This window comes from Glycine soja, chromosome 1 (genome assembly GCF_004193775.1).
Source record: "Glycine soja cultivar W05 chromosome 1, ASM419377v2, whole genome shotgun sequence".
NCBI lineage: Eukaryota > Viridiplantae > Streptophyta > Magnoliopsida > Fabales > Fabaceae > Glycine > Glycine soja.
Genome location: NC_041002.1, coordinates 53680903 through 53693310, shown reverse-complemented (window position 1 = coordinate 53693310; position 12408 = coordinate 53680903). Strand labels below are relative to the sequence as shown.

Genomic DNA, 12408 nt, shown 5'->3' with positions numbered 1-12408 from the left:
ACCTAATTTTAACTGATAAACACACAAGCCTAATTTATTTAAATTATACTACATTTGACCTTTTATATAAGAAATAAATAAAAATATTTTATTGATCCTAACAATAAGAAACATAGGTTCATCTTTAAATACATTCGTACTGTTAATGCATTATACTTAAACTATTACTTTAAAATTATTTTTAAGATCATTTTCAATTAACTAACCGTATATGTAAAAAAAATTACACTAACAATGCATTCAATTGAAACAAATATATCTCTTTTAATTCACTAATTATCTTTTTTCAGATTTCATTACTTTTTTTCACCTTGAGAGCCATTTGTATAGTTTCCGGACTCCTTAGTACGTAGAATAGAGAAATTATGAATATTTTTTTTCTCCATGAAGTTTTTTTTTTTTAAAGTAAATCCAATAACATCAAATCTTATTCCTTAATATATGTTTATTAAATTTTATTGATAAAACTTTTTTTTATGCTCAAAGGGCCGAAACGGGCATTTTATTGATAAAACTGACTTACGGGCACATATTAATTTTAGTTTGTAATAATATCATTTGTATACAATATGCCACTTTTTTTAATGGATAAAATGGAGCCAAAGCCGCATCTCAAAAACCTATGTAACATGACACCCTGAAGAGTGAAGAATCAGCTAACATGATCAAAGCCAAAAATTCGGGCAAAAATCCAGACACTTTACTAAATACACTACTAGATAGTCCACATTTATAGCCAACGTGTAAGAACCCTGCTAAAATTATGCAAAAATATAATAGTATTATTATTATACGGCAAATAGACTGTATAATTTAATGTAATTTATTTAATGTTACAAACTGAGTCAACTTTAAATCTGTATGCTAATTGGAGTTTAAAATTTGTGAACAAAAAGCAAGTGCATTTTGTTGCGTGATAGAAATTGCTCATCATGTAGGAAAACGAATAACCAGAATTTGTGTGGTCCAAAACGACAAAAAGATGCATTTATAAGCTTGACTAGTTCTCTTCGTCGTCAACTGACATTCTTCTCATTTCTTAATGATAGTTGCTACTTGATAATATCTAATTCGAATAATTTGTCGTTAACCCAACTATAATAGCTGGTACTTTAGTTGAATGTTTAATCTCATTTTAAGATTTAAAGTGTGTTTAGATTGATAGTGAAGATGCAAAAATCACGGCATATATCTCATTATAATTTAATTTCTATCGCATCATAGAGTAGTGTTTGTTGAAAGATTGACAAGTACAATAATGAATCTCCGATACTAAAGTTAAAACAAAAATTTAAGTATCGAATTTATGGATTTTTTGTTTGTACCGTAGACAAATACTTTATTAATAAAAGAAGTTAAAAGGAAATTGACTTGAAAAAGTTATATGAAAAATAGTAATTTAAATTGGTAGAAAATTAAATCAAATAAAAAGAGAAATTAAACAATAATTTAAATTAATTAATTAAAGCCATAAAATATGGGAAAATCCAATATTATTTTAGAAGAAAATTCAATTGAGAATGTTGAGAACTTAACCTACCAAAATTATTCTTTGATGTAATGTTAATGATTTTTTTATTTATAATTATTCTAATTTAAATATGCATCTACTAGTATACTCTAACTTTACTCCCCAGCATAAAAAAGTCTAATTTATCTATTTTCTCTCTCAAATCCCTTTACAAAGCTAAAATAGTAAATTGCATTAAAAATATAGATGTATAACAGGTTAAAGAAAAATTAGCGTTTCCCAATGTTACCCCTAAAACTTATCATGCAAATGGATGATCAAGTCATAAGAAATGTAATATTCATAAATAGATAAGAAGATAAATTACATCAAAAGTAGTTGACAACCAAATTTTCAACAAAAAGGTTTTAACCTCTTATTGTCATGGAGATTTTATAATTGCAAGAGTAAAATATTTAGTAAAGGGGAGAAAATAAAAAAGGAAATAAAGGAAATGAATGACTCTCAATACTTATTTTTCCTTCTTCTAGCATTTGCCTTCTATAATGAAGTGTATTCTCTCTTAAAATTTTTCCTTTGTTTTTTCCTTATTCTCTCGTTTTCTTTTATAGATGCATATTAGTGGGCTTCTTGCATTAAGTCTAAGTCTGTCTTTATTTTCCTTAATTAGTCTTATTTATTTAATTAGTCATATTTTTTTTAATTAGTTTGTTTTTCTTAATTAATCCGCTTTCCTTAATTATTCCTCTCTTCTTGAATTATCCTACTTTTTTTTTACTCACTAAGTATAATAAATTCATCACTTTTAATATTTGTTGCACAAAAAATAAAATAATGTTAATTTAACAATTATTTGCTCAAAAAAAATTAGAAGAGAAAAATTACAAATTCTTATATATTTTAACCCTCAAAATATACTTATAATTAGTTGTTATTGATTTTAAAGTAAACCTATTTTTTCAAGATATCCATGGTAGGTATTTTCAAATTACACACTTCACATGTAAACTTTGAGGTTGCAAGGGTGAAAAACAGGTAAAAAGAATAACAGCTAGCAAAGACATTTAAAATAATTCTAGCAATATAAGTCCAATCTAAAGCGGATACGTCCAGCAATATTCATCCCTCACCAACTCCAACTTCACTCTCAATAAACTGGAAAATTATAACTAAACATGCTGAATCGTGAAGGCATCCCTACAATTCCTTCCTAGCCAACCAGCCCAACAATTTTCTTAGCTTTTAGAAATATTATCATGTGCAATGTGATACACTGCAGTAAGCATCAACAAGAATAGTAACCTGACCTTTCATGCCATATATGATCGAAGTGGTCAAGAATGGCAAGTAGAAGTGAGGTTGATGCTCTTTAATGATTAATCTAATGGGATAAAAAGGACAAAGACAAACAGAACTCTTAATAGAAAAGAAAAAAACTAAGTGGGTCAACAATGCATATTTTGGATTCAAAACCACCACTGTCCAATCGACAACATTGTTCTACAAAACCGGAATGATTGTGATTCATCCGGAGGGTATTTGCTCATTCATGTTCCTTATTGTCGATATGGGCATGCCTAACTAGCTAAGTACAATTTCCTTAATTTCTATTTTGGCACTTACAATCGTAATTAAAACTGAAATCAGGTTTATATATATATATATATATAAATTAGCATGCATTATATATTTAAGGGGTACGGGTAACGTGTGTACAATATACTCCTTACAAAAGGTTTATATCTCTGCTCGGCTTCTTATCCCAAAATTAGCAAGCATTAAATGAAGGGTAACGTGTGTTTTGTTCTTATTAAAAAAAAAACATAGTACAATTTTTTAAGTGGAAACATGGAAATATTTTTCACTCTTTTTAATGATTTTTTTATAACATAAAATTAAAATATTAATTCTAAAGTAGCCAATAATTATAAATTTTTCACTAACTATGTATTGTAATGAAAAAAAATATTTTTATATTTTACTTTTGGAAAATTTTAAATTTATTTGTTAGCAAATGATCTGTTCATGATATATTTTTATTAATTTTAAATATTATAATTTAAAACATATATATTTAAATTTAATTTTCTGATACAACATTGGAGGATTATATATATAACTGCTCAGATAGACCCCTCCAATAGTCCAATTGTAATAAGAGTTTGAGAACATAAGAAAAAAAATCTTGTAATTACTAATCTATATTGTGGCTTTCCTCATACAATTGATCCATGGAGAGAAGGAGTAATTCACAATAATAATAGTAATTATTAGTATTATAATAAATGTTAATGTTGGTGACTGCTTGGTCATTTTCTCTTCCAGAAAAACAGATAAGCTGTGACCTGTTAGTAAGGCCATGGTGGGAGGGACCACTGCATGGCATCTTTCTCAGTGCTACTAGTGCTTCACTTATTACATGATTTTGAAGTTGTCAGTGAGCGGGTAGAAGATGGAGGCCATGGTCCACACTTTGTTGCCGCATTGCAAGAAAATGGTAAAAATGATATTGAATCTGCAACCCCCCAATGTAAGGGCCTCTTGTAATAATGGAAGCAGCACAGGGGCGAAGTCACACATTGATAATAGGGTTTATCGAAAACACCACATCACACCATACCACTTCACTTACCACGCCCCCTCTCTTTTCGTGTCAACAATCTTTGACCACCTTTATCCAACCTAACAAAATCATTACTGTTTATTAATTTTATACTCTTGTTTTACTAGTAATTTTCTATATTGATTTCGTTCATTTGTTATGCAGGTGTGAAAATGAACACGATCAATAAAAGAAAGGAAGAAAAATCTAGCCTTTAGTGATGATATCGGACTTCTTTTTTGTTTTTTCAAAGGAGGGCTTGCAATTCGACAATAACTAAGCAAAATTAACAAAAATTAAAGAAACAATAATCCATTTTCTGTCATAATTTCGTGCTTTGATAAATTTAATACTGCAAGATTATTGTAGAACCCGTGATTATGAAGTATAAGAACATAAACTTCATGTGATAAATTTTCACTGCTAATAGAATGTCTATATGTTTATTACAAAAAACAATCTTGAACGACGATTCATTGACACATTTAATAATTGTTTTTAACCGTTATTGAAGTGAATGTAATGAGAAATATTATATTTTTTACGATAATTTCTTAATCATCTTAGAAGATCTCATCTTTTAAGATAATTTAACTTAAAAATTGTCTTAGAAAATAAGGATTCTTTTAAGATAATTTTTATGTTAAAACCGTTGTAGAAGACCCACCATCCTAAAAGAACACTAACTAGAAAAAGAATGGTGGAGAGGGTGAAATAGCTACGGGTTCCTTGGCTTAGTGTACAGTTTGGCGGGACCTTACTCCTTGGGAAGGCTAGACAGTAGAAGGATACTCCGAGATCACTTCAAAGAGAATACAACACCCATGATTATCAAAAGGTTAGACAAGTTGATGCGCAATTTCCTTGTTTTCAGTCATAATTTTGGACTAATTAAACTCCACACAGAACGACAAGCATGCTTATTTTCTAGGCTTTTGCTTTGCTGAATACTAGAAGATAAATCTCATAACTTTAGCCAATTGCCAAACGCTGGATTTTACTCTCTTCCTCACAAGATGGTAACAAGTTAGATAATCTAAGATTTGTGACCTTATTCGTCTTATGTTTGGGTTAATATTCATGTTGTACCGAGTATCATGTGCTCTAAAACATGCAGTTTTGGCTTGGCAATGAATTAGAAGTATTCCATCAAAGTAATTCATACCATACCCCATTTTTAAAGCTCAAAATGAGCAAGATAAAAACTTTAAACGTATCTTAGGGCATTCATTATTATCAAAAGCCTTTATATTCATTAGAACTCTTTGCATGTATAGACCATTTTCTCTTTTTTAAATAAAAAACATATTAACATATGTATCTCAGGGAATTTATTAAACAATTAAAAATGAAAATATTTATATAAAAATATTATCGACATATTATTATTATTATTATTATTATTATTATTATTATTATATATCGTGAGTTTTAATTAAAAAAAATTCATTGATACTCTTAAAAGTAGAAACGCTTGTTAGTAAAAATGATATTTTTGAATTTAAAAGGTTATACATTTTTATATTATTGTTAAAATTTAAAACTTAATAATGAAAATTAAAAATATTTATTTTTATCCTCAAATGACTAGACACTACAACAAAATAAATAATAAATAAGACAAGGAAAACTAACAAAAGAACTAACCGTTGTCCTTGACCTTCCTTGGAAAATAAGGCAATAGCATAGGACCTACTTCAAAAAAGACATTCGACTACAAAAACATGCAAAATGGACAAAGATGAACAGAAAAACTAAGAAGACGTTGCATTTATTTTTTCAATTTCACGTATTTTCATTGAAAATTATATTTTAACATTATTCATTTATTTGTTAACAGGCCTATTTTAAAATTCGAAACCTCGGTATTTTATTAAACTCATTAAAATATCTACACCATTTTTTATTAAAAATATAATAATAATAATTTTAATATAGTTTCTTAATAATAAAATCTCTAATAACTGCGAAAAAAGTATTTTTCTAAAAATACCATAATTAAATACGTACAACAACGAAGTATTAAACATATAAAACTAAAGAACCACGACACATTTATGTCTTTCCTATCACAATCATAAGTAATGCTTGATTTGTGAGCGCACTCTCCATAACCAACAACACACACATAACATTCTTTTATTAAAATCATTTTAAATTATGTCACATAATAACTACTGTAACAACACACATTAGCATGAAACTGGTATTAGTAGCACATACAATAAATAAATATTGATTATTATCTGATGTAATTATGTAAGTATTATGAGTGGTTGATTAAAAAAACAAAATAGAGTTGGTAAGGGGGTGGATCCACATCCACCGCTTCTGCACCAAACTCAGCATAGCAGTGGGTCAATGATTGATTGGTAATTGTAATTCTATTCAAAAAGTGAAAAGAGTTGAATGAGAATTCGTATATTCAGAAAATCCCCCCTCCTTTAAGATAAGAGAATAGGCCTCACTCTTTCTTTCTCTTCCATTCCCAAAATGCGTGTCCTCTTTCTTTTTCTGTTTTTCCAGTTTCTCCATTTTCATTTCCCCAAAACCCTTTCAGCCCCAATCTCAGAGTACCGTGCCCTTCTCTCTCTCCGTTCAGCCATTACCGACGCCACCCCACCTCTTCTCACTTCGTGGAACTCCTCCACCCCTTACTGTTCCTGGCTCGGCGTCACCTGCGACAACCGCCGCCACGTCACCTCCCTAGACCTCACCGGCCTCGACCTCTCCGGCCCCCTCTCCGCCGACGTCGCCCACCTCCCATTCCTCTCCAACCTCTCCCTCGCCTCGAATAAGTTCTCCGGCCCCATTCCTCCCTCACTCTCCGCTCTCTCCGGCCTCCGCTTCCTCAACCTCTCCAACAATGTCTTCAACGAAACCTTCCCCTCGGAGCTCTCGCGCCTCCAGAACCTCGAGGTCCTCGACCTCTACAACAACAACATGACCGGCGTGCTTCCCCTCGCCGTCGCGCAGATGCAGAATCTTCGTCATTTGCATCTCGGCGGCAACTTCTTCTCCGGCCAGATCCCGCCGGAGTATGGACGCTGGCAGCGCCTCCAGTACCTCGCCGTCTCCGGCAACGAGCTCGAGGGGACTATCCCTCCGGAGATCGGAAACTTGTCCAGCCTCCGGGAGCTCTACATCGGCTACTACAACACCTACACCGGCGGCATTCCGCCGGAGATCGGAAATTTGTCGGAGCTGGTGAGGCTCGACGCCGCCTACTGTGGGTTGTCCGGCGAGATTCCGGCGGCGCTGGGAAAGCTTCAGAAGCTGGACACGCTGTTCCTTCAGGTGAATGCATTGTCAGGGTCTTTGACTCCCGAGCTGGGGAACCTGAAGAGCCTGAAATCCATGGATTTGTCTAACAACATGCTCTCCGGTGAGATTCCGGCGAGATTCGGCGAGCTGAAGAATATTACTCTTCTGAATCTGTTCAGGAACAAGCTTCACGGAGCTATACCAGAGTTTATAGGGGAGCTTCCAGCGTTGGAAGTTGTGCAACTGTGGGAGAATAACTTCACAGGTAGCATTCCAGAGGGTTTGGGCAAAAACGGGAGACTCAACCTTGTTGATCTTTCTTCTAACAAGTTAACTGGGACTTTGCCTACTTATCTCTGTTCTGGGAATACTCTTCAGACTCTGATAACTCTTGGGAATTTTCTTTTTGGTCCAATTCCTGAGTCGCTTGGTAGTTGTGAATCCCTTACACGGATTAGAATGGGAGAGAACTTTTTGAATGGTTCCATTCCAAGAGGGCTTTTTGGACTTCCCAAACTAACACAGGTTGAGCTTCAGGATAATTATCTCTCTGGAGAGTTTCCTGAGGTGGGTTCTGTTGCTGTTAATCTTGGTCAGATTACTCTCTCTAACAACCAGCTTTCTGGGGTTCTACCTCCCTCCATTGGTAACTTCTCCAGCGTGCAGAAGCTCCTTCTTGATGGCAACATGTTCACGGGTCGGATACCTCCCCAGATTGGGAGGTTGCAACAGCTTTCTAAGATTGATTTTAGTGGCAACAAGTTCTCGGGTCCTATTGCGCCTGAGATCAGTCAGTGTAAGCTGTTAACTTTCCTTGACCTTAGCCGCAATGAGCTATCTGGAGACATCCCAAATGAGATAACTGGCATGAGGATATTGAATTACTTGAATCTTTCTAGGAATCATTTAGTGGGTGGCATTCCCTCTTCGATATCATCTATGCAAAGCTTGACTTCTGTTGATTTTTCATACAACAACCTGTCTGGTTTGGTGCCTGGTACCGGTCAATTCAGCTACTTCAATTACACGTCTTTCTTGGGAAACCCTGACCTCTGTGGCCCCTATTTGGGTGCTTGCAAGGATGGGGTTGCCAATGGCGCACACCAACCTCATGTTAAAGGTCTCTCCTCTTCTTTTAAGCTGCTACTTGTTGTTGGGTTGCTACTATGTTCCATTGCTTTTGCTGTGGCTGCAATATTCAAGGCCCGGTCACTGAAGAAGGCCAGTGGGGCTCGTGCATGGAAGTTGACTGCGTTCCAACGTTTGGACTTCACTGTCGATGATGTTTTGCATTGCTTGAAGGAGGATAATATTATAGGGAAAGGAGGTGCTGGCATTGTCTACAAAGGGGCTATGCCTAATGGGGATCATGTTGCTGTGAAAAGGCTTCCGGCTATGAGTAGAGGCTCTTCACATGATCATGGCTTCAATGCTGAGATTCAAACATTGGGGCGAATCCGACACAGGCACATTGTTAGGTTGTTGGGCTTCTGTTCAAATCATGAGACAAACCTTTTGGTCTATGAGTACATGCCCAATGGAAGTTTAGGCGAGGTTCTTCATGGAAAGAAAGGGGGTCATTTGCATTGGGATACAAGGTATAAAATTGCGGTGGAGGCTGCCAAGGGGCTTTGCTATCTGCACCATGATTGTTCGCCACTCATTGTCCATCGTGATGTGAAGTCAAACAACATCCTTCTTGATTCTAATCATGAAGCCCATGTTGCTGATTTTGGGCTTGCTAAGTTCCTGCAAGATTCTGGGACATCTGAATGCATGTCTGCTATTGCTGGTTCATATGGATACATAGCTCCAGGTACCGTCCAATTTCGACATAATTAATGCATTATTTACATGGTTGTGGCAAATTTTCTTTTACCCGCCTGTTCATAATTGTACGTTTAATCATTGTTCAGAATTTGACTCTTTGACTTATCATCATGTTTTAGGTGTAGACTGTTGATATTGAGGTGATGTCCCTAAATTAATTAACATTGCTATGTGGTTTTTCTTGACTTTGGTTTTCTATCATACCCAAATGATCTCTTGATTTCGACCCCTTATTTAGTCTATTTCTAAGCCAAGTACTGAAAGTAAATGGTAGGTAGCTCTGCAACGTTAGAGTCATTCACGACCGGAAACTGATGATTATGGGCAAAATATCGGATAAAAAGACCTATTATGTTACTTTACACGTATTGCCTTTGTTTAACTTATAGTTTCAAATTCAAGTTTCTTGCTTTATTTTAGTTTATGATACATGTTCGATGTTTGATTGCAGAGTATGCCTACACATTGAAAGTTGATGAGAAAAGCGATGTGTACAGTTTTGGTGTGGTTCTCTTAGAACTTATAACAGGCAGGAAACCAGTTGGAGAATTTGGTGATGGCGTGGACATAGTGCAATGGGTGAGGAAAATGACGGATTCTAACAAGGAAGGAGTTCTTAAAGTTCTTGATCCTAGACTTCCCTCAGTTCCCCTTCACGAAGTGATGCATGTTTTCTATGTAGCCATGCTGTGCGTTGAAGAACAGGCTGTAGAGAGACCAACTATGCGTGAAGTTGTTCAAATACTGACAGAGCTTCCAAAGCCACCTGACTCTAAAGAGGGGAACTTAACAATAACGGAATCATCTTTGTCATCATCAAACGCTTTAGAATCTCCATCCTCAGCCTCTAAGGAAGATCAAAATCCTCCTCAATCCCCACCACCCGATCTTCTTAGCATTTAAAGTGCTCTGTTGGGTGTTTCATCTTAGTTCCCTTGGGTTGTGATCGCTTATCCATTTACTTTCTTTTTCTGTCTCTCTTCTGGGATTGTTTTTTTTTTTTTTTTTCCCCTAACTGAAGGTGTTAATGTTTGGATTTTTTAATGGTTTTGTACAGTAGGATTGATGGGGGTATTTTCTTATAAAGTCACTGTCTTCATCATGTAGTACTGCTTTTTAATTTTTATTTGCGGCCGTTGTTGGGGAGGATTCAAGGGATACAATTAAATTACTCGTTTGTTTCCTGAAATTTCATGATTAAAAGTATATGTAACTTGAAAGTGATTTTTTTAAGAACTAAAAAGAACACTTTTAAATAGGATTGATGGGGGTATTTTCTTATAAAGTCACTGTCTTCATCATGTAGTACTGCTTTTTAATTTTTATTTGCGGGGCGTTGTTGGAGAGGATTCAAGGGATACAATTAAATTACTCGTTTGTTTCCTGAAATTTCATGATTAAAAGTATATGTAACTTGAAAGTGATTTTTTTAAGAACTAAAAAGAACACTTTTAAATTACAGAGATTAACAACAAAAAAAAATTAAGATGTAAATTATAAAAATTAAAAAGATAAAAATTATGAAACTATAAAGAGTAATTTATTTATTTTTTTAAAAGGGATATAGCAGGGAGAGTGAAAGGGACACACATTGACGCAAACAGGTTGGGTATTAAACAGTGGGTATATTGTATGATTTAGAATATTATTGATGAATCCTGAGTGAGTGGATTGGCACAGTATGAACTGTGAGTCTATGAGTCAGGTTTGGATAAAGCTTATTTCAAGAAGTTAACTTGTTTCGAGAAAATCGGATTGAATCAGGATTCAGGCGTGTTTTAGTTTTAGTTCGTTGCTCATGCCGTGACGCTTTTACAGAAATTAAAAATTATTTTCCTGTAGCTTTTCATTTATGCTAAAAGAGATTTTGTAAAAAGCGATAGAGGTGTTTTTTCATTTACGGGCTTGAGATTTTGTAAAAGCGATAGAGGTTTTATTTTCCTTTTTAAATAACAAAAGAGAGGGAGTGGGGATAAAAAAAAAAAAAAAGAGCAATCTTGTAATCTATTTATATATTCAAATCTTAGAGCTAACCCAACAAAACTCTGGTTGTGGACCACAGTGCTTGGAACGTATGGTAGCTGGCGTTGATATAATCCCAAGAGAATTATGGCCATTGAATTTTAATTTAACCTTGCAGAAAGGGCCAGAGGAAAGGGTATCCACGTGATGCACGAAACAAAATATTAGTTTGTGTCCAAACCTTAGCTTTGGATGCCTTGCTGGTTATACCATATAATAATACGCTTGTTTCACAGTTTCTCTGTAAAGACAATAAGGTGAGGAAAGATTAGAGTTAGAACATAGAAAGAAAGTAAGGAGCATAGCATGGTTTTATGATGTGGGGTTGGTTGGTGCATATGTAATGTAAAACAAACAAAAAGACGACTGCGGAATTGAAGTTTCTGGGTAGGGTACACAATACTTGCTCTCTACCATGTTCAAAAAGTTCAGTACATGTCTGATTGGGGGTGGGTTGTATAGCCTTGGATCAAGTAGTGTAATATTAGGATTTATTCTCAGGAAGAGAGAGCGAGAGGCAAGGGTCCCCTCACGTATAAAATGTTTTTTTATTTCCAAATCCAAAACCACGATGATGGGATGAATGTTGTTCATAGGCTGGGACAATTGTTTTTGCAGCAATATGTAGGAAAAAGTGGGCAGCGTTGTACCAAGTATCCGGGTTCTTTGATTAGGTCTGACTTTGAAATTTGAACATTAATAATGAGTGGTTTTTGTACGAATGATCAACTCAAGAATGAAAATATGGTGGAAGACCTCATTGCCACATTAGTCAAAGTTAAATCCAGTGCAAAAAACTAATGGAATAACTATTTTGATCTAATAGAAACACAATAAAAAATTAATGTAAGACTTTTTAAACTTAATAAATCAAACTTAAATAAAATGAGAGATCAAAATTATATTTTAAATAGAATATCGTTTTAATTTTTCATTTTTTTCCATCAACCCAAATATAACAGTGGAGATGCTGATTAACTGTAGTAATTGTTTGGGAAAAACCTAATACTATAAAATAATTTGAATCCGTAACTCATTATTGCTCTGTGATTGGGCAATTGAAGATTGGAACATGGAATTCAACCAAAGAAGCTCTCCACAGTGGAGACACCATAAGCATCGGACAAAATTTATACATTAATTTTTGTGTGTGTGGTACAACTACAAGGTGCAAGATAAGTCCAATACGTTAGAACACAAGAAAAAGCCCCTCAATGCG

General features: G+C 34.5%; 1 protein-coding gene across 1 annotated transcript; it reads left to right on the top strand.

Moving 5' to 3' along the window:
• The first annotated feature begins 6499 nt into the window (after positions 1 to 6499).
• On the top strand, positions 6500 to 10356 carry LOC114422706 (leucine-rich repeat receptor-like serine/threonine-protein kinase BAM1). Its single transcript, XM_028389197.1, has 2 exons — positions 6500 to 9153; positions 9619 to 10356. Exons 1-2 carry the CDS (start codon positions 6567 to 6569, stop codon positions 10068 to 10070), a joined length of 3039 nt encoding a protein of 1012 aa, XP_028244998.1. The 5' UTR covers positions 6500 to 6566; the 3' UTR covers positions 10071 to 10356.
• Positions 10357 to 12408: the final 2052 nt, after the last annotated feature.